This window comes from Scomber japonicus, chromosome 20 (assembly GCF_027409825.1).
Source record: "Scomber japonicus isolate fScoJap1 chromosome 20, fScoJap1.pri, whole genome shotgun sequence".
Classification (NCBI taxonomy): Eukaryota; Metazoa; Chordata; class Actinopteri; order Scombriformes; family Scombridae; genus Scomber; species Scomber japonicus.
In genome coordinates, this window is record NC_070597.1 from 19,807,864 (window position 1) to 19,830,639 (window position 22,776).

Sequence of the window (22,776 nt, forward strand, 5' to 3'; positions counted from 1 at the left end):
AGATGAAATTAAAAATGGCAAGAAAAAGGAAACATAAAACATAAAACTCAACCCTTTAGCCTTTACCAATTTGGTATTTTATATTTTACCTTTTCTATCTGCCATTTGAGATTTCATCTTTTCCATTACCCAATAGACATTTGCCAATTGACTTTTCAAGCCATACATAAGTGAAGAGGCTGGAGTGAGGGTGTAAAACCGGCTGGGGTGCAGAAGCACCTTTTGGACAAAGGGGGCAGCTGCCTGTTAAAGATCACAGTGAGTTAAGCAGTTTGACTCCAAACTAGAAGAGGGACCGGACTGTGCTCTAACATCCACATTGGCTTCTAGCAATGACAAAGCCAGAGCTAGCCTCATTGCTGAGACAGTTGGTAGAAGGTCTTGATAAAGAGAAAACTTCCAATAATGGTGGGAGTTCCTCAACCACCACCTTTTCATGATCCATTTTATGAAGACTGAACACAGCTTCAACTCCCACTCCTGGTGGTCTGTGTTATGATACCTTTAAGGTATTGACCGAAAATAAATTGATACCCAGTAATATCGAAATGTCTCCAATCAAACGATACTTGCAATCGATCCTTTTTGCACCCAGAGCTAGAAAATATGATTATTTGTATTTACTCACAGCCAATCAATGCAAGCATTCTTCGATTTGATGCACTATGTGATTGACCCAGTGTCACAGCAGCTACAACTTGTCTATGGTGGTGAAGTACCAATTTGATGCTTCTATTCATATGATGTGTATCAAATGAAGGTATCACTTTAAAGGTACTTGTATTGGTACTAGTATTGCCATTTTTTAAATGATACTTAGCCCTAGCTTTGGTATATAAATAGCTGCAGATCTGTATGTCAGAAGGAGCTGAGGTATGGTTGAGTGGTTACTGTACCCTTGGGGACTGAACTTCATGACTGGGTGTGGGGACTTTCTGTTGTTGCAAAAGTGTCTTGAAAAACACTTATTTTAACATCTTGTTAGCCTGAAATTAGAAGTGTAATGAAAAAGCAGGATTGTTACACCTATTTCCACTTTTATTTTCAATAGAAGTACAAACATTTTTCTGCCTCAACAAATTGACATTAGGTTCCTCCAAAGACAGCAGCAAAACTTACTTTTTTTTTTGCTATTTAAGCTATTAATTAGGTATTACCATTTATTATTTCAATTTCCTCAAGCTTTCAATCTGAGCATTTCCATTTAATCTTTTGCATTTTATATTTTACATGTTTCATTGTGTCATTTTAAATGTGACAAAACATGGAGCAATTTTAAAAAATCTACATTTGTATATGTAAAATTTACCCGTAATCAAGATATTATTACACATAAATTCAACATCTAGGCCTAAAACTAAACCAAACTACAATATGAAATTCAAAAACAGATGCAACCATAATGCATGCTATCCTAAAAAGTCTTGACATTATTACAAGTGGTTCAAACTAATTCAGAAGAGTTTCAAAGTGCTACAAATTATAGGCTATAGGCCTAACTTTCAGAGAACCTTCAGCAAACACTCTCTGAAGGTTTCCTGTTTGCTGAATTTGATGCAGGTTAGGGTCACCCACTACCGATGGGCCAAGAATAGACCTGCGCAGGCTCAATTGTCAAAACCCTCAAAAGACTACAACCTGACTACAACACGCAATTTTCCGGTTTATTAATGAAGGTCGGCGTCTGATAGGCTGAGCCGGCTCGTCCTCGCGAAGTGGGCGGGGCTGGTGCGATCTGCAGTTAATCCGACAGACAGGGAGAGAGTGAGAGAGAAAGAGGGACGGCTGGGAATGACGGAGTTTACTCTTTCAACTTCAGAAACCAACACCTTCTCTGGCGTACGTGTACTAACATGAGCGTTAAAAGGATAATATAAAAGTTGTTAAACATGACGTGCAAACTGTAGGTGAGTTTTTGTGGGAGACGCAAAGAGGTTGTCGGGGCTGCTGTCCGCTGTGGACTCAAACATGGATGTCCGGGGAGCAACGGTGCGGCTCTGAGGAGGAATTAAGGCCGTTTCTGGGTTATTTCTGGCCGTAGTGAATCTCTGACGGAGCTAAGGGGGATTTCAAAGGTGAGTTAAGTCTGCAATAGGTGTTAGAAATACTCTACCTGTATACAAACACTTCATTATCTGACTAATAGAAGTGTCTTTTTCTCAATTCCAGGTTTAAAACTCACTCTAAAAGTGAATCTGTGAGCAGCTGTGACAGACTATTAGCAAAGGTGAGTCTTGTATGACTTTGCTATTTGTGTTTGAACGTCATTTACATGTTTATTCAAATCTGTTAAATCAGAGTTACACACTACAGATAGTAGGTATAAATTCATTGCAGCACGATAAAATAACTGTTATGGAGGAAGGTAAAAAATGAAAACCCTAAATGTGTGTGTGTGGCTTCCTGCTGACTAAATCCCAGTATTGTTGTTGTTGCCAGTATTATAATCCAGGCTGGCTGTCACCCACATTAGTGCTTATTATGATTTATAAAACACACCCTGGCTGCCCCCCATCAACCCCTTACCATCTGTTGCTCACTCCTGACCTTCTGCCACACTCATGTATTATTCTTGTGTGTGTGTGTGTGTGTGTGCGTGTGTGACTCCACAGACTGACCCTTTTTGCCTTTCAAATGAAACACACAGATGTCCTTTTGCTTCAGCACAGCATCGTTTCACTGTCACCGCCATTGTGTGTGTGTGTGTGCGCGCGGGGCTGCTGATGCCTTCACTTCTTCTTGTTCACATGTAGATCTGCTGATGCCTCGCAAACCAATACAAATGACCTGCTGTCCCCCACACGCACACACACACACACACTCAAACAGGCAATCCATAAATCCTTTCAGTCTCCCACATATAAAAGCATGAATGCAGCTTAATTAGATTTATGGAACCTCTACATTTGATCATGACTTTGACATGATTAATGTTGTAAAGAAACTGAATTGTGGCTTTTGTTGGGACAGCATTATGCCCACCTGTCATTGTTTCACCATGTTAATGTGACTTCTGGTTGCAGTGCTCATCTGACAGATGAGACATAATGAAGGACAGCATCTCTCATTGTCTCTTTTTCCATTTTTAGAACTCATGCCCACTCTTATTATAATTATTATTATTACGTAGCATGTTTCTGTTCAGCCCCCACCATCGCAACATCAATGTCTCCAACTGCCCCGAGCTCTTACGTGATAACTACTGTCTGTCAGTGTACCAGAACAAATGCACCCCGAGAACACGATTGTGTCACCCCGGAGACGGTGATGAGCTGCTGCTTATGTAATGTGTCTTCCGGCTACTTTAAGTCCAGTCATCTTCAGGAGTGGGGAGTGGGAACAGTAGCACATATGACATCTTTTGTTGAGTCTTGTTTGAGTCACTGATCAGATACAGGAAGAAACGCACCTATTAGAGTGCGTAAAAATCCACCCTGATACATATTTTATCACTGATGTGTATCATGATTTGCATCCATTCTGTTGTCTGATACTGTGTTCACTTATTTATTTATTTGTTTTAAAAGGTTAGATAGAAGAAAATGTCAGGTCCTCCAGAGAGGAAAAGTAAATCTTCAGGCATTTTATCCAGCAGTGGTTAAAACATGTTCTGTGACATGTAGTCTCCTTTACATAGAGTCCAACACAGATACCATTGTACGAGTGTGAGGTACACACACATTCCTAACTCAGATTACGCATTACATCGATAACACAGTGTGTGATCTATATTCAAGGTTGATGATTACTAGTGGAAGTGGATGTTCATACTTTATGAATTAAGTCACAGTACAGACAGTGAAAAGAGTTTCATTGGTTTCTATACACAGTATGTGAAGACACTCATTTGACCCTCACTGGCAAAATGCATTCTGTGACCCCTTACCCTAACCTTAACTATCACAATTAAATGCGTAAACCAGCCTCTAAACCAAAACTGAACCTTAAACTAACCTTAAAACCAAGTTGCAACATTCAAACTGGCAAAAATATCCTCACTTTACAAAAATGTCCTCACTTCCCAGGTTCAATTAATATAAACGCACACACACACACACACACACACACACACACACACACACACACACATGGTGAGCCACTTGGCTGATATGTCATCTTATCCTGTCCAACTGGTGCTGTAGAGACTTGAAAGTTTGACACACTGTTGTTTTCCAGATGTTGAGGCTGTGGAGGCGAGACGTCCCGCTCTCAGAGAGGCTTGGGGAGGACTCTCCTCTGGCTGCTGCACCAGGGGCCCCACCCACAGCAGCCCTGACAGGTGGCCCTAACATTTCCTGGCTCCCTGAAGCCCCTCTGCTGAGCTCAGAGCAGCCCATCTTCCTCATGACTCCTGCTGCACAGGCTGTGTCTGGCTTCTTCGTATGGACAGCACTCATCCTCACCTGTCACCAGGTAACGGCTTTCAAGCAGGGCTTTACCACACTCACTTAACTGCACAGCATTTGCTCAGCTGTGTGCCTTGGCAAATATTTAGATACCAAAAGTATTAAAAGCACAAGCCAGCATGTTGAGTCTCCAGAAGCTCACATTTCCCCAATTATGAACATGACTTACTGAAAAGTCACAGAACATAAAAACATCTACATTTTTTAAAAATGATTATTTCTTAATTAAACTTATAATAAACTATAATACTTAAAACTATACTGGGTAATTGTACAGTCGGACTTGTGTGAAGCAGTTACACTTTATAAACTGGATATTTAAGAGGCAGCTTTGTGTGTTGTTTTATGCACAGGTTGATGTGATCCTGCAAACACACACATCTGCTCAGGCCCAGACAAGGGCAGGGGTTGCTTGGCAACATCCCTCAGCGGGTATTTGCTATACGGAGCATGAACGCACATAAACACACACGCACATAAACACACACACACACACACACACACACACACACACACACACCAACACACATGCAAGGGTGAAATTTGATCTAGATGGATGAAAAAAAGAAGTGCAAATGCTGAATGGAGTCATAGATTTTCCTCTCATACATTCCTGTGAGATGACGTCAGGTAATGTTCTCATTAAAGACACCGAGATTGTTCTTGTGTTCACACATACAGCATACAAAGTTGAAAAAAACATTTAAGCAAATTTGTAGCAACTTATCAGCTTTTGTACAAAATGTCAGGTTTCCTTGAGTTGTGTCTCTTCTATTGAAGCATTCAGATGACACTCAGGTGGATTTGATCTACTCATCAGAGGCCCGTCCACGTAACTCACCTTGCAGACAGTGCTCACCTGTTATAAATATGACTGTGCCTCTGGGAAATCATTAGCAGCTCTATTGAGACTTTTTTTTAAAACCCTATTATATTATATTTTATAGGACTATTTCAGCTATTTCAATTATTTTCAACTCTTTTTCAGTTTAAAGTTAAATAAAGACGCATTTCCACATGTTTTTCTTTGTCCCAGATCTACATGCACCTACGTTTCTACAGTTCACCGAGGGAGCAGCGTCACATCGTACGGATCCTCTTCATTGTTCCCATTTATGCCTTTGACTCTTGGCTCAGCCTCCTCTTCTTCACCAACGACCAGTACTACGTCTACTTTGACACCGTCAGGGACTGTTACGAAGGTAAGGACATGCGCTGTCTCTCTTTGTTCTTCTCTTTCTCTGATAGATAGATAATTGTCTTACCTAATGCTCGCTTGGTGGAGTGCTGTTCTGGGGTTCAGTATGGTAGTGTCAGAAACATTATGTATGGCAAATGTGTAAACAATGGCAACAACACTGCCCTGTTTTACTAGTTTTTATTCCCACGCAGGGTCCACATAGCTCTCATGAAATCGTGGACCACTTTTCCAATTGAGTTGTTGAACCACATTGTGATCACATCAGATTGGAGATGAACAACCTTCCTTAACGGATTATTCCACCCACGATGAAGGTTAATGTAGCAAAGTGCCACATTTACATCTATTAGATTTCTGCTTTTCATGCACACTGGATTGCTATTCACAGATCTCCATGTAGTGTAGTGTATATCAGCTGAGGCTTCATTTTGATATTAGTACGAGTTGAATTAGTGTTGTGTTCTCTGTAGCTTCATTTACTCTTTATAATAAAGTTTGTTTACTTGTCTCGGGTCAGTAAAAGTTGAAGGAGACGGTGAGCTGGCTGCAAACACAACAATGCTTCCTAATGCTTTGAATATCTGTCTATTCTTACACCCTTGAATTGGCAGAAGGTGGTAAAAAGCAGCTGACTGCCTCCTCTCCTCCTCCTCCTCCGTCTCTACACTCAGCCATGACGTTCAGGATAGAAATAGTCCAAACACAGTGACACTCAGCCCGGTCGTCACTTCCTGTATAGAGTAAGCGATGATGTCATGTTTAGATGAATGCAGATAGGGAGGCGCTCTGTGTATGGTTTTCTGTATTGTGGTCGTCATATCCCTCCAACAGACAAAAATTACCCCTGAAGTTTCCTTTTTCTTTTCTTCCTTCTGCTTTTTTCTTTTTCCAACCTTCGGCTTGTTTTCATCCGAGTCTCTCCTCCTCTTCTTCTCCACTCTGCCTCCACTCTTCCACCTGTTTGCATTACCTTCCCAAGTGGCTGCAGAGCCCTGCCCAGATCCTTTCTTTAGAGCGAGCATGACTGTCTTGTTGCGTGGCAACGGCGCTCACAAATCTTCCTCGTCAAACCGTACTGGCTACATCAGATAATGAGTGCCCCTCCACCCCCCCACCCACAAACTTGCTGCAAAGTTCCTCTTCTCATTGTATGTAGGCTTACTGTATCACCGTGGCAACCACCAGTGCTGACAGTGGGTCCTTGGGGAGATGTGAAAGAGCGAAATGGTAAACAGCTGAGACATGCAGAGCTGCTCAAAGCAGATCCACCAGTTCTCATCATAGAGTCCACAGCAGCTTTTGTTTAGTCTGACAGTGAAGACGGCATGTATGGCATGAACTGTTATTACCTGAGCATCGCCTGACAGGCGCCTGACGTCAAGCAGGACACCGTGGAGGAGACCGTGACGAAGTTTGAGTGTATGTTTGTGTGTGTGGGTGGAGTAGAAGTAAAGGCAGAGGGTGAACAGGAGATTTGAATAACTCTGCTACAAAGAGCTGATGTAACAAGAATCACTGCCAGCGGTATTACAGAGATCTGCTTTGAGATGTGTGCTGTGACGCAACATTGCAACGCACACACACACACACATGACACACATACAGCATATTTGACATTTTCACACATCCACTGTTAACTGATACGCACCCTCACCTTATTTTACCTCACAAACAATCACACAAATAACAAACACATCCTCACTCTGTGTGTGGGTGTGTGTGTGTGTGGGTGTGTGTGGGGGGGGGGGGGGGGGGGGGGGTCACATTTCAAGCTTGAGACAAATTTCAGCACCAGTTGATTGACAACAGCTTGTTCACCAGGGTGGTTAAGGTTGAGCAAGCAGTGGTGATGGTTTGGGTTAGGATGTGTGTCCAGGAAATAAATGTAAGTCTATGTCATGTCTCTAAAAGTGACCATAGTCTGATATGTATTTGTGTGCATGTATAAACACACACACACCCACACACAGACAGGGATAGGAAACTCTTCGGGGGGTTAACAGGATTAGCTCGGCCTTGTTTTTTATGATCTTCTTGGTCGTCATCGCCCTCTCACTGAAGCAGCACAGAGGAGAGATAATCCACCACAGTCACGAGAGACAGTCAGGTGAATATCAGACACAAGGGCAAAGGTAAGAGACAGGGGTTTATTCTTCTGTCCTTGTGAGAACCATTCTGATATTTTCTACCCTGAAAGTGAAGATGTTTTTGAGGTTTTTTTTTTATTGTAAAGACTCAGATGATTATGAAGAGTTAGTGGAGGGACTTTACAAGGGTGTTTGTGTGTCTGTGTGTTTGTACATGATTTATGAGAAATCCTTTTCAGCATGAATTCAGTCATCTGTGCTCTGTTTTTTTTTTGTTTTTCGCTACTTGAGGCATACTGTGTGTGCTTTGTTTTGATTCACTAGAAAAAACACATCATATCTCCTGTGGTCATTTAATCTCACTCATAGTTTCAGCAGAAACAAGCACATACATGCTGGGATTAGTGATACTGGGAGGAAGTCAGGTTTACTGTATTCACTCTGACCTCTCTGAACACTAACCTGCACTGTGGAGTTGAATCTGAATCCTTTAAGCAACACATTTTAAATTAATGTTAAAGATTGTTGTTAAAAAAAAAGCTACATTAATGTTTTGTATAATGTTCTTTGCTAATTAAACAATTGGAATTGTATTAGTTTAGCTTTAAATAATATATTAATGTATTTGGTTTAGCTGCTCAACTCTAGTCCTAATCCTAATTCCAGCTGTGAGAAATGGAAAAATGTTTTTTTTTTACCCACAGTGGCATTTTGACATCATAGGAAAAAAAATCACAAACTTGGAGATATGTCCTAGACAAAAATGAGAGATATCTTTCTGTCTTATTGAGTGTGTCTTAAAATAACATAACTTTGTATCAGCTGCACTTTATGATGGATGACAAGCTTCATTAAGTCTGTATCATTAAGGATCAAATTAGACTGGTGAACAGTTTTTAAGTACTTGGCCAGCAAAAATGATTTCATGCTGGATTCTTTTTTGTTTAGTTGATCAACCTTTGTGTACGTAAGGAACAAAAGTGAATTCATGACATTGGTAATCCAGGTATGACTTATGATGTTTTTGGGAAATTTATCGTGTAACATGAGTCAAGCGTACAGCCTTTTGAAGTCGCACCTCTGTGGAGTTTCTGCAGCTGCTGAAGGTGTGACCTTTCCCCAGTGAAATATTCTAGAAATGACGTTTCTCATTATTCTGCAGAAATGATATAAATTTGACATCTTTCGTCTGCGTTCAAGCATGGTCAGCTGCTGTTTTCAGTGGTTAGAGCATAACATATAAATAACACATTATGATTGTGCAACGTGTTTCCCAGCAGATGTTTAGAGGAGCAGCTGCTTTCTGTGTGACAGGAAGTGATGTGTTTTGTGTTGTGTGTTGTGTGTGTGGGTCTGAGTATGAGTCACTGTGTTGTATTTGTCAGTGGTTGGTATCACAGTTTCAATCTGTATAAACAGCTGTCAACATATGAATGCAGAATCTGTAAGAAACTAGAGCAAGAATTTGGTATCTGAGGCGCTCTGGTTAACTATGTGTAGTCTGAGTAGTATTGACCAATCACGTTTGAGCGGGCTTCGGTTGCATGCACGTAAGAAGTCCATGTGGAGAGAAAAGGGGGGGGGGGTACAAATTGGCCGAAACACAGTCTCCATTGGCTATCATCTGACAACAATTTAGCTCTTTTTGAAAATGATCTGTATTTATATGCATATATCTGTTTATAGAGATTAGCTGAAATGTGGTCTGGAACATCTCAAGCTACTAATCAGACTGTAAACATGAAGGAGGAAGTCTTAGCCAGGATATCCATTATCCGTTTATCTGTTGGCTACACCAGGAGCCTCGGAAATATTGGCCGTTGTCCCCAGAAGCTAAATCATCATCTGACAGACAGCTGATTGGCCCCCGACATTATTACAGATCAAATTGTTATCTCGCAGTTATCATTTTTTAAGCTGCCATTCTACCAACCTGACAAATGTAATGCTAATATGTTATAAATATGAAAATGATGTAAATCTCTTACAAAAAGTTGACATATAAAGTATAAATCTGTTTAAAGTCATATTTTCCATGTAAATATCATTAATGGAAGACTGATGAATACTAATATAGCCACAAGTGTAACCATTACATCATGGATGAAAAGTGTGAAGAGAAACAAAGCCCCCCACCCACCTATCGACCATCCCCCCCATATCAAATACAGAAAATGAATAACCAGGAAAGTTTTGTCAAAAGCAAGAAACAGAAAACACAGGGGTAAAAAAAAAACAAGGAAATAATCATAACCAGCGCTGTCTCTCTGTTTTCCCCCCAGCGTTTGTAATTTACAACTTCCTGAGTCTGTGCTATGAGTACCTGGGAGGTGAGAGCGCCATCATGGCAGAGATCCGAGGGAAACCCATCGAGTGAGTCTCAGATTTCTCCTGTTTTGCTGCTACATCATCGTCTATCCCCCAGAGATGCAACGCCTCCTTTTCATTGCATCAGGAAGTGTAAACTCAGTGTTTTTTTCCCCCCCTTCAGGTCCAGCTGTATGTACGGTACCTGCTGCCTGTGGAGGAAGGCCTACTCCATCGGCTTCCTGCGCTTCTGTAAACAGGCCACTCTGCAGTTCTGCGTGGTCAAACCCCTCATGGCTATCATCACTGTCGTCCTGCAGGCGTACGGCAAATACAAAGACGGAGACTTCAAGTAAGAGCTTACAAGTCTATCATCTAGCCTGAATTGACAATGGGTGTGATGACAGCAGAGGAATAGTTGCTTATTTAGCCATTTTAAAAACCGCACAGTCATCAGAATCTGGCAACTAAGATTACATAAATGTAAAAAAAAAAGATGAATTTAATATCCCGACCTGATCATCAACTCCTCCCTTCATCTGTCATTCTGGGGTTTTAATCTCTAATGGGAAATGTAGCTTTTATGGATAATCACAACACAACCACATTAAAATAACCCACAAATAACCAGCGGTGACATAACTCTGTCGTCTTCCTCTCTCACCACAGCGTTGCCAGCGGTTACCTGTACATCACCATCATCTACAACATCTCTGTCAGCTTGTCACTATACGCCCTGTTCCTCTTTTACTTCGCCACGCGGGAGCTGCTCAGCCCTTACAGCCCCATGCTCAAGTTCTTCATGGTCAAGTCCGTCATCTTCCTCTCCTTCTGGCAGGGTACGACGAGCACGATTTAAAAACAAGTAATATGATAACGTAATAATTGTTTTATCTTCATTAAATCTCGTTATTCATTTTTTTAAGGCTTGCTGCTGGCTATCTTGGAGAAGTGCGGCGCCATCCCTCAGATTAACTCGGTGGAGGTGTCCGTAGGCGAGGGCACGGTCGCCAACGGTTACCAGAACTTCATCATTTGCATTGAGATGTTTTTCGCGGCGCTGGCCTTGCGCCACGCGTTCACGTACAAAGTCTACATGGACAAAAGTCTGGATTCTCGAGGTGAGACGGAGGGACGGAGTTTACTTCCAAAAAGGACAAAAATCTTGGTCACAAACTAAAATATCCTTTCACATGCATGTTTTATTTTCATCTATCCCCATCTGCACAAACACACATTTTCTCTTTCCTTTCTTTTTTCTAAACCAAATTTCACCCTCCTTTGTTTACTTTCTTTTTTTTTCTCTTTTTCTTGTCTTTCCGCCCCTTCTTCAAATGTTTTTCTTTCAACACCACATTGTTCATGTACTTCTGTCGTGTTTCTACACATCCGTCCTCATTTTTCTCTTTCTTCTTCTGTGCTGCGTCACAAAAGGACCCGTTCCTACATATGGAGAGTTTGGTAGGTTTAAATACTCTTTCCTCCACACTCTTGTCCTTTTCTTTTTTTTTTCTTTCACACTGTTGCTGTTTTGAGCTAAAACATGTTGTCCTGAGATGTACGACGATAAGTTAGTCCCTGTTTTTGTTCTTTTTTTATCCCCCAGCTTTGGTTTTTTGGGTGTGTTGTTTACCTGTAACGTTTCGCTCTGTTGACATTGTTTCCTTTTCTAAATCATTCCCACACTCTTTCAGTTTTCTTTCAGTTCCTTCCTGTCCCGCGTCCCTCTATATCACCACAAAGACCATTTTCCCTTTATGTCCTCTCTCTAAATCACATCCACTGTACAGTTCCTCCTTTCACTTCTTTTTTACCCTTTCCTTCCTTTTTTGTCTCGCTGTCCAACAACCTTTTAAATCACTGATACCCCTTTCTTCCCTCCTCTCTATTTTTTGTCCCTTCTTTTTCCTCTCCCAGCCTTTTCCCCCCTTCCACTAAATCACTCCTCATCTCCTCTTCCTCTATTTTCTCCTTCATTCCTTTTTTCTTTTACACATTCCTTTCCTCCCCCTGCTATTATTTTCTTCCACATACTTGTCTAAACCAACCCCCCCACCCCCCACTCCACCCCTCGGTGTCTAACTTCTCTTTTTCGTCTCCCCCCCCACCTCTCTCAGGCCGCTGCGCCCCCATGAAGAGCATCTCCAGCAGCCTGAAGGAGACCATGAACCCGGGCGACATGGTCCAGGACGCAATCCACAACTTCTCCCCGGCCTACCAGCAGTACACCCAGCAGTCCACGCTGGAGCAGGGGGCCCCTCCGCCCGTCTCCCGCACCCTCAGCGTCATCAGCGCCCGCGGCGACACCGAGAAGACCCTCCTGCTCAGCTCCGACGACGAGTTCTAGGAGCGAGAGAGACGTCACAAGAAAGGGGCGGCGGTCTCACAGCTGAATCAGACTGATGTTTTTAAAGGCAGATGGAAAAGTACTTAATCGTCCAGCGCGGCCCCGTCCTCTTCAACGTGTGAATGATCAGAGAGTTGCGTGTTTGTTTGGGGTTTTTTTTTTTTTTCCTTTTTTTTTTTTTGAGCCTGATCACGAAAGCGAAGACCTTCCTGAGTAAACATTTCTGCACCCACATTTCCCCAGAGTCACATTCAAAACTAATTTGGTGTTAAAAACCGTCGGCCAGAAAATGAAAAGGGTTGTGTCCGTTTTTGGAAAGTTTGTGAGTCACACACAGTCGCACGTACTGAATCATACTTGACTTTTGAAACTTGCATTTCCTGGCTTGAATAGAAGCTTAATTTTAGATTAAAGCTCGGTCTTGTTTCCTTTTGCCCAAATGTGTTCCTCAGAGGCAACGAAGTAATCCTATTGGATGTTATTCTTAGTTTAAAGGCCCTATTGTTCTCACATGGTCATTCAATGCGTTTCTGTAAGGTGACCTTGGGTGACTTGAAAGGCGCCATCGAATAATATGTATTATTATTATTATTATTTGTGAATTTGACAAATTTAGCTAATAAGTAAGGCAAGATGTTTTCAGTGTCATGGCAGTGTTGTCTCTCAGTGGTACGAAGTTAAAGAAAATGTACATAGATCTATTGTAAATAAAGTGGGCCGACCCCGGCATATCGCTGCATTATAAGGGACACATTCACAGCAGAGTGGGGGGTACGCTTTTTAAAGGGAAACCAATCTGGCGTTATGGTTGTATGGATCAATGTGTTGTTGATATTGATGGAACACATGAGAGCGAGACAGAGCAGATTATAGATTATACAGTTCATCTGATCCAGCAAGAGTGAAGGGGCCAGAGTTGGGCAGGATTACGCCAGGGTAATTGGGGCGTTATAGGAACGGGTGGGATTAAAGCTTGTGCCAGCTCACTGCTGTAGACCTCTGCGGGCCACAATGTAGGTTAACTGGATTGAGAGGACAAGGGTAGAGGAATATAGGCTAAAGCTAACTTCAGATGCCTGTAAAGCTCTATCACAGAAATGAAGCCGTCCTTTTGTTCATATAGAAAACAAGTTTGGACACGTTTTACCCTTGACTTAAATGAGAAGTTACTTATACTGCACATACATTATACAGTTGGTTGTGACATTTAGGGTTGAACTTATCTTTACAGCAGTTGACTGACATGTGAAGGCTGCTGCTGTAACACACGCCGTCAACCTCAGTGATACATTACTAACTGGAGCACATTGTAGCCCACAAATATGCCGATACAAGCATATTTCTTTCCCCTTTTTCAACAAGTCCACACACGTCGGTCATGTTCGATTAGCAAATCTCATCTCGTCACTTTACAACACTTTTCAACATTTAGGGCTTCGTCAGGCTGCGTTTAACACCAAGGACGATATGTGCTGATTTATGTCATTTCAGTTCAACTATAAATGTGTGTGAATAGTTTAATTTCATCTCACAGCCTGACTTCCTTGAATGATCTGGGAATTGCTAAAAATCAAATCAGGCCAGTTTTCTGCGTTTGCTCTCACACACTCGCTGTAATAACTTCTTTATCTGCTTGTCAGGTTTCAGTATTGCCAGTTTTTTTTTTTTCTTGTGAGGGCCCAAGCTGTCATCTTAACTACCTTTTTGCACATTATACAGACCTTATCCTGAGCTCTTTGATATATATGAAAGTATCTAAAAACTTCACACTGTTGCATCTCTTTGACATCTCTCTACTTCTCTTCCAGTCACTCTTTCTTTCTATTTGGTTTAATTCCACCGCAGTCGGAGCTGTTTTTACTCATAATTGGAGTTCTTGAGTCATCTGAGTGAGTCATGCCGAGTCTGCTGACGTGTTTACTGTAACTACTTTCACTGCTCTGCCATGACTGTGCATGAACACCAGGGGGACATGTGGAAAAGACACATTCACTGTTATCTACAGGCAAGCAGGCAGGCAGGAAGGCTCCTTAACACTTTCAGCTTGATGCACGTGTAACAGGAAGGAAAAAAAGAGCTTTTGTCCAAGCAACGCTTTCACTGTCACTTTCGTATCTTCTCATCACTCTGGCGTGTGTGAGTGTGTGTGTGTGTGTGTGTGTGTGTTTTGTTTTTGTTTTTTTAAATTTCTGCCTGACATAGTTTTAAACAGGAGAGAAGCCACGTCTGTGCACAGGAGGACTGGCCTTTTTTTAGACATCGCTTAGTGTTGTCTGGATAATTGGGTTGCTGCAGTTTGACATAGATACAAACTGTGGATTTCATCTATCATGACCGAGCAACAAAACACCCTGTATTACTTTTATAGCATGTATTGTGAATCTGGTAGTGTGCTTCTTTTATTTTGAACTTTTTTTTTTTGTGCTATAAAAAAAGCAATTTTCCTACATATTTTCTTATCAGGGTGGAAATAGTTTGAGTGAAGCTCCTAAAGGCAGGTTGTCTTGCCTGATGTTGCCTGATATTCTTATTATAATAACAGTAATGTAGACAGCATGTCCATGTTACCGCACTTTGAATGCCATAATTTCACTTTTGAAGCTGCACTCTTCTGCCTCTTTCTCTACTTTCAACATGGTTTGGTGACATGTTACATGATCTTATGAGATGTATATGATATATCGCTGAGGAAACGCTGTAGACTAACATTGTATATGAAGTTTTAAGTGCTGTCTACAGGAGGAATAATAGTGATGTATGTGGAAATAATTATATATATGCTGTAAACATTGAGCACAGGAAAAACATAGTTTTGTACTTTTAATTCATAACTTTTTTTATTATATTATTATTATTTCAATGATTGTTTTGGTTTCTAGTCTTGTACATTATGAAGCTGCTCATGCTACTGTTTCATGTCAAATGGAGAAATATCTGGAGAAATAATAAAAGATATTTAGTCAAGTATTTTTTTACTCCTGTTTTCTATACTGCAGGCTATATAGAATGTAAGGTCTGTTTCACATCATTTGAACATTTTAATAGCAAAACTACATTTAACAGATTTTTATATATTATTCTAAAAACTCTAGAATCTCAGTCTTTGGTTCTCAAATCTTCACAAGCTACCTTAAAGTACTCCATTGCTAGGCTAGGTAAAAGCTCTGCTGAATAAGATGAGCTGGCATTTTTTATATATATCTTTTTACTGGTCTATTGATGTTCTTCTGTCAAACTCAATGAAGCAAATTATAGTAACACATTAAGATCTATATACACTGTACAATGCAAAAATACTGAAAGTAACACCCAAGCCACAGCAGATGTAACCCTGATTAAACACCAAGAATTTAGCAGAAGTTGCCTCAGATGCACCTTAACATGCAAATAACTTACAACTGTATAGTATCAGGTAATGTCTTTTTTTTGCTCTGAATTTGTTACTTAATTTATTAACATAAACATTGGTCACTGTATGTTATGCTTTAAAAACAGAAGCCCATATAACTTCATCTTCTGATCCAGAGTCCAATACATCCTGGAGAGCTACTACCCTGCATGTTTTAGGTATCTCTCCACTGTAACACACCTGATTCTAATAATTAACTTGTTATCAAACCCTTGACACACACTTCAGCTGCTTGATAACGAGTTAATACTTAGAATCAGGTGTGTTAGAGTGGGGAGAGACCTAAAACATGCAGGCTAGTAGCTCTCCAGGATCAGGGTTGGAGACACTGCTGTAGATTCTTACACCACGTGTTCATCTGCTGCTCCGATCCAGCCGACAACCACAAACACACCGTTTTATGTACAATATGTACAACATTTATTATAATTAATATATAAAATAGACAATGTACTTAAATTTTCACAATAGAAAAAATACAAGTAATAAATACAAAGACCATTTTTTGTTTTGCAAGTATTACAAAACATCCAGCACAATTTTGACAGATGTGAGACGTTAAAATATTGAGAATAAATGCTTTGCCACAAGGATATTTATATAGCTAAATATATGCCTCGTATCTTTAAGGAGTTATTTGTCAACACAGTCTAATTGTGTTACAATGCCTGCTTAGAAATGATATTGCTAGCGCTGTTCAGTGGCCGAGACTCCATGAAACCGAAGCCCGCTTGAGCCGAGTTAGCACATCTGGACTCAAACGGGCTTACGGTCGATGGAGGTTTTCAAGTGAATAACCTCTTTCCCCACCTTCTTCCCCAAATCCTCCTTTTTCCTACTTTCTTTCTCCATCATCCTACAACTCCTCAACCTTCTTTATCTCCTCCTCTTCTCCATCCATCTCTCCCAATTTAAGCCGTTCGATTCATCCTTTAAAAACGTCCCGTGTTTCTGCCCCCCTGCCCTGCCGAATTCGGAAGTGACCTCAAATTTTTTGTTTTTTTCACACGACATAACATACAAATCATCATAGAAAAATAATATCCCTCCAAGAATTCACTATGACAAGCCAGTAAAAACGTGGCAAAAACACACACACAAACAAAAAAAAAATCATCATACAGCAATATGGCCATTGGCTTTGAGCATATTTCTACATAGCTAATAATTAACATTTTTGTAAAGTAATCATCATCGTCGTCGCCACACAATAATTAGACATGAGAATATCCCCAGACTAGTCATATGTAAGTACTTCTGAAAACATAGATAACATCACAGCACTCGTTAGCTTGTCTTTTTTCATAATATCTACCTTTAAATACAAATAAAATATAGAATATATCTCTGATAAATGTCACTCAACATTTTCGTCTCTCAACGGCACAAACAAACATTACAAATAAGAACGACAAAAAAACAAACAAACAAACAAACAAACAAAAAACAACAGGAATGTATGCTGAGAGTTTGCGTCGACTTTGAGCGTAATTCCTACCAGATGTGACTCCACTTTGACACGTTTTTTTTAAGCAAAATGACCAACATCTGTCGTCAGGTCTTACCAGATATGACAAAAAAAAAAAAGGAAGCCACAGCAGACTGTAGCAAAGTTACTGCACAGTGGGGAGGTGGGTGGGGTTGTGAAATGAGTAATGTGCGATTATAGTCGAGAATCCTTACAAATCACAAAAAAGAGTCAAAATGTGTGATGGTGAACAGTCGAGAAGAAGAAGCGATTACAGTCCACTTTTAACCTCTTAGGTTTCTTGGATCTCCTGCATACACTTGAAGGCACTGCATTCGTGTGAGGTGTGTGTTCACTAGCAGAAACAAAAACTACTATCCTGCACAGGGATGATTCTCAGGTAGAAGAAGTAGAGGAGTAGTGACAAGTGAATCCCCCCTCCCAAAAAAAAAAAAAAAAAAAAAAAAAATCACTAAATGGACATCTTTTTAAAAAAAAAAAAAGGAATTAGTGATGTGCTAATGTAGCGTTTCTCAACCTTTTTCCAGGACTGTCTGTGATGACTCATGACTCATGAAGTAGTTAGAGAGCTGTCACATGAAATCTGAGCATGTGGGAAGCTCTGACTCCTTTCCAAATTCAAAAGATCATCCATATATTAGTCTTTACAGATCTCCTTGTGATCCGCCTGCTTATCAATCACAGGAGGTTGAGAAACTCTACTTAAACAACCAGTAATGTCACACTACAAATGTACCAGGAGTGCAGATGCTTGTAGGGGGTGGAGGAGGCCGCGCATACATCCGCTCCACCCTTTGAGTTTTGCTGTCAGGTGCTGTAAAAAAAACAAAAAAAAAAACAAAACAAACAGAAGCGGAGCAAGGCCTCGGCCTCCTCGCATCACCGCTGGACTTGCTGAGCGGTGATGATGTACAGTAACTGTGGTTCGGGTTGGTCTGGCTTCAGTCACTTAGTCCACTTGAGTCAATGTCAACGCCCCCCCTCCCGTGTGGGTCGAGGAGGGGGGGAAGAGAGTGTGAGGGTTTTGTTGCACGTGTATGTATGTGTGTGTGTGTGTGTGTGTGTGTGTGTGTGTGTGTGTGTGTGTGTGTGTGTGTGCATGTTCTGTCTGAGTTTTGTGGGTGTGTCAGCGCTCTACGCCTCGCTCACATTAAACCTGCCGCATGTTTCTTTCTGAACAAACTTTGAGAGGCTTTAAAAAAAAATAAAAAATAAAAAAAGCACAAATCTGTTAACTAAGCTGAAGTGTTATAAAAGCAGCATTAAGTAGAGAACAGTGGGACTCAGTTTTTCCAGCTGGTCCTGGCCCTTACTTGGGGAAAACTGAGCATAGTTGTTGTCTGCAAGGTGATGTTACACACCACTCTGACTCCTGGATGTCATAATGTGAACGAGGCGTAATGCAAGTGTTTAGTATTTTCCTACTAATGTTGTTTTCCTGTTTTCCTGTCGTGTGTGTGTGTGTGTGTGTGTGTGTGTGTGTGTGTGTGTGTGTATGTGTATGTAGTTGCATTGCAGGTTGTGTCCCTCCCACTAGTCTGGCTGCAGTAGCTGCTTCTAGGACGGCTCCTGTTCTCTCTGTGGATGAGGTTGTGGTGGACTCTTGACGATGGTGATGACCGAGGCGGTGTTGAGACGCGGGGCTGTGGCCAGCAGGTTGCCCCCGCCGGCCTCCAGCCCTCTGGCGAACCTCTGGAGCGCGGCGAGGCGAGCGCCGAGCCCCTCTAGCTCTTTCCTCATGCCGGCGTTCTCGGCCCCGAGCCTGTCCACCTCTCTCTGGAGCTCCTGCTTCTGCTGCTCTAGGGCCTCGCGCTGAGACACTCGCTTGACCCTGCAGCTGGCGGCGTAGCCCCGGTTCTTCAAGGTGCGCCGGCGCTGCTTCAGCTTCTGGATCTCCTCGCGCGACATGCCGCGCAGGTGGAGGTTCAGCTCCCGCACCGACAGGGACATGAGCTCACTGTCCGACAGGACGGGCACATTCTCACCGCATTCCTGCTTCACCTGAAGTGGAGGAAGCAGGAAGTTGGATGAGGTGATGGAAAAAAAAAAGGAAAAAAAAGATGAGTAAGCACGAGAAAGGAAGAGGAGAAAGGAATGCTAAATGTTAAAGAATAACTCAAAAGGAAGGACAGTAAAAAAATCTTTTCAACATAGCTGTTTCCCCTCTAGTAAAAATATCCCAAGGCCATAAACATGACTCATTCTTCAGATAATAAAATAGGCTTTTTGTTTCTGGCTGCGTGTTACCTTCAGGGCTTTGCTGTTTCTCTCCGTCGTCATGATCTGAAGCACCAGTCAACACAGATACAGACACTCTGGAAGAAGACAAAACAGGACACATTAAATAGGTATGTTATGACATGTGACTCTGGGGGGTGGGGGGGGGGCATAATGTCGCCTTGGTCCATATTTGGCCTGACATTTACCACCCGCTCACAAGACGGCCGGTCATGCACGATAAAGGAGAAAGGAGAAGCCGCTGATCTTTCATGCTTCTCTAAAAAAGCGCTCTCTCATTAAACTCTGTGGTTCGATATGAAAGGAGGAGGAGGTTTTGAAAGGGACATGCCTCTCTCTCTCTCTCTCTCTCTTTCTCTGTGTGTGTTTGCTGGAATAGTGAGGAGGAAGCTATCATGTGTCTGCCCTTTGGTTGCTCAAAGCAGGTGTCCTAACCAATTCACTTCCTCTTGTCAACACAACACCAACGGCTCAAAGCTTTCATTGGAGAAAAAAAAAACGAGGAAAGGAAAATGTGTTTCAGTTTTAAGTGATATTTTAAATGAAAAAGAACACAACTACATACAGCTTGTTTTAAAACTTATTGAATCATTTTTCTAATATGATAATAACAAGTTTATATAAAAAGGGTAAAAACAATGTGTTGACCTTTCTTGATATGATATGAAAAAGAAGAGGGTAACACAGGATTTGGTCAACTCATTTAATTGTTCTTCCCGCTTAACAGACAGCGTGGGGACTTTCTACACCGCTCTAAAGGTCAGCTGTTATGTGGGATTAAAGTCCAACCTGTAAGTGGGCCAACTTAAACTTCAACTTTTTCCCCCTCGTCATTTCTTGGTTGTGGGCTTCAGGTCATCATGCTGATAAAAATATGACTCTGCACTTTAACTAGGCAATTTTTGGCTGCGTTCACTTCACCTCAATTATGCTGATTAAGCAGCTACGCTCACACACACGTTGGCTGCAGAAGCAGAAATATCTCTTGACATTAACATTTGATCAAAATACTCTAACCTTGACATCATCACCACCACAGGGTGTTTTCCCAACATAGTTTTTGGAGAATGAATATTGTAACATTGGGTTTTTTTAAATAGGGAATGGGGTTTTATTATGTCACTCCACAGTGATGAACAGCAGAAAAGGCCTGATACAGCATCTACATGAAGTGTCAAAACACAGTCCTGTGGTTGCCCCTGACCTTTTTGGCTTCTCCTCTGATGACCCAACTCCTCGCACTGTCATTTGTCTTTGAGAGACAGGCTGATCTAGACAAGGTCACACAGCAGCTGAATTTCACCACATCTTAATTACAGTCTACGCTGGGATCTGAGAGCATATTTATGATCTTTTAGACTTTTTTTCTTCTTCTTTCAGTCTCTTTCCTACTGTAAATCATTCAACCACAGAGTCCTGAAGACGGGGGCATGCCCTTTGTTTTCAAAGCACCATGTGAGAGAAACCTATGGGGAAATCCATTATAGTCACTTTAGATTTGACCATGTCTTTTGAGTTTAATCAATTTTTAATGCGGATTATTTTAAGTCAAGGTATGTTGACTTGAAATTGGTTGTTTCCTGTTTGTGATTCAGAATTACAACACATTTATAACCCCCCGATTATGAAAGACTGCTGAACTGAAATTGGTTTACTTTCATTTACAATTTCAATACTACAGCACACTTTCATTTATAACGAACATGACCTATAATGAAAATAGCCTTCTTGGACTCACTACTGTCAACTTTTAAAAAATATATATATATATGAAAGCATGTGTGGACACAGCAGCCTTACACAACAAGTAGATGTAGCTAATGACTACAGACAACACACTATCTCAGTCTCCAGTCAGGTTAACCAGACAGGAAGGACTAACCAGAAGAAAAGAGTGTTGATGAAGTTACATAGTCACATTTATTTGGCAGACTTTACCACCACTTTGTTATGTAAACACTTGAGTTATTAACAGTACAACAACAACAGGCTTTAACAGCACATGGAGGCCTACGACATGTATATGAGCCGTGACGGACATGCTTCAAAAGGCACCTGTTAAAATAGCTTGTAGTTTTCCCCAAACAATACACTTGATTTCCCGAAATACGTGGGGAGTGGAGGTTGCTGAAACAGCCGGCGGACTCCGGGCTGTAAACCGATGAGACCGCCGGCCGTTTCGTAAAGTCAGGGTGATTCAGCAATAAAGCGTTTTTGCTCTGCTCAGCCAAGCCTACCAGTCAGTCCAAACACAGGCTAACCATAAGTGACCACGTCTTTCTGTATTTATACAAACAGCACAGGATATCCACGTTTATACTTCCCCAAAAGCACCACGTTAGAGGACATAAAACGCTTATAACAAAAACGCTAAGTTACCGAAGTAGAGAGCAACAAGTGAACGCAGCACCGCCAAACGCTTTAACTAACACAGTTTATCATATAAAAACACTTAAATATCTATTCTGTATTATATTATACAACTACACAACGACTGGAAACTGTATTTATTCCTCTAGCTACAACTACAATCCACCCTTTTATCCTTATAGGGAGATGAGGCTGCTGCTATAGTAAACAGCCATCACGAGTGCCCCTCGACATCCATTTTAGTAAGCCTTTAAATACTCCCTTTAAATTGTTTTAAAACATTCAGTTACAAGGGGAGGTTATAGAGTGAGCCTCTAGCAGTCAAACTTTGCGTATATAAAGACATAAATGTATAAATGTGATGGTTTATGACCAAATTATCCGCGCCGTTCAACATGCTAGTAATGTTAACAGCTAGCACCTTTAGCATGAACGGTTTGTGACGAGCTAAAGCAGATTAGAGCAAACAGCTGCCTGCTCACTGGTCCGACTCTCTGACGGGTAGCATTCCTCTCCTACTCGGCTCTTACCGACGAATTCAAGCGAAAATAATCTTATTTTTAATATATTGAAGAGAAAAGATTATCATTTACCTGCTGGGTCGAAGCGACTCGGGCGACAAAATGTCAGTCCGCCTTTTCCCGGAATTACTCCGCTGCTCTCTGAGGTTGGATTCTTTCATTCATAAAAAACACAAGCGACAATGACGTCAGGTTTAAAGAATGAGGGCGGAGCCAACCCCGCCCCCGCGGCGTACTCCGGGAGGATGTAAACAAGGAATCCCTGCATCCCAGAAGTTTTCCATGACCAGCCACCGCCCCCCCTCCCCACCGCTCCCCTCCGCTTTTCCCAGCAACAACAACTTCCCTGGAAAACAGCAAGATTTTTAAAAAGATACAAAGTGGGAGGCGACTTTTACTCA

General features: G+C 41.5%; 2 protein-coding genes across 2 annotated transcripts; one reads left to right on the forward strand and one right to left on the reverse strand.

The window, feature by feature from the left end:
- Window positions 1-1,780: 1,780 nt before the first annotated feature.
- On the forward strand, window positions 1,781-12,789 carry tmem184ba (transmembrane protein 184ba). Its single transcript, XM_053340912.1, has 9 exons — window positions 1,781-2,075; window positions 2,170-2,227; window positions 4,177-4,413; window positions 5,443-5,608; window positions 9,977-10,067; window positions 10,186-10,353; window positions 10,671-10,840; window positions 10,928-11,122; window positions 12,119-12,789. Exons 3-9 carry the CDS (start codon window positions 4,177-4,179, stop codon window positions 12,346-12,348), a joined length of 1,257 nt encoding a protein of 418 aa, XP_053196887.1. The 5' UTR covers window positions 1,781-2,075; window positions 2,170-2,227; the 3' UTR covers window positions 12,349-12,789.
- A 3,371-nt stretch (window positions 12,790-16,160) lies between these two features.
- On the reverse strand, window positions 16,161-22,512 carry maff (v-maf avian musculoaponeurotic fibrosarcoma oncogene homolog F). The gene is made up of 3 exons (XM_053340927.1): window positions 22,448-22,512; window positions 19,494-19,561; window positions 16,161-19,247 (listed from the first exon to the last, which is right to left on the reverse strand). Exons 2-3 carry the CDS (start codon window positions 19,524-19,526, stop codon window positions 18,804-18,806), a joined length of 477 nt encoding a protein of 158 aa, XP_053196902.1. The 5' UTR covers window positions 19,527-19,561; window positions 22,448-22,512; the 3' UTR covers window positions 16,161-18,803.
- Window positions 22,513-22,776: the final 264 nt, after the last annotated feature.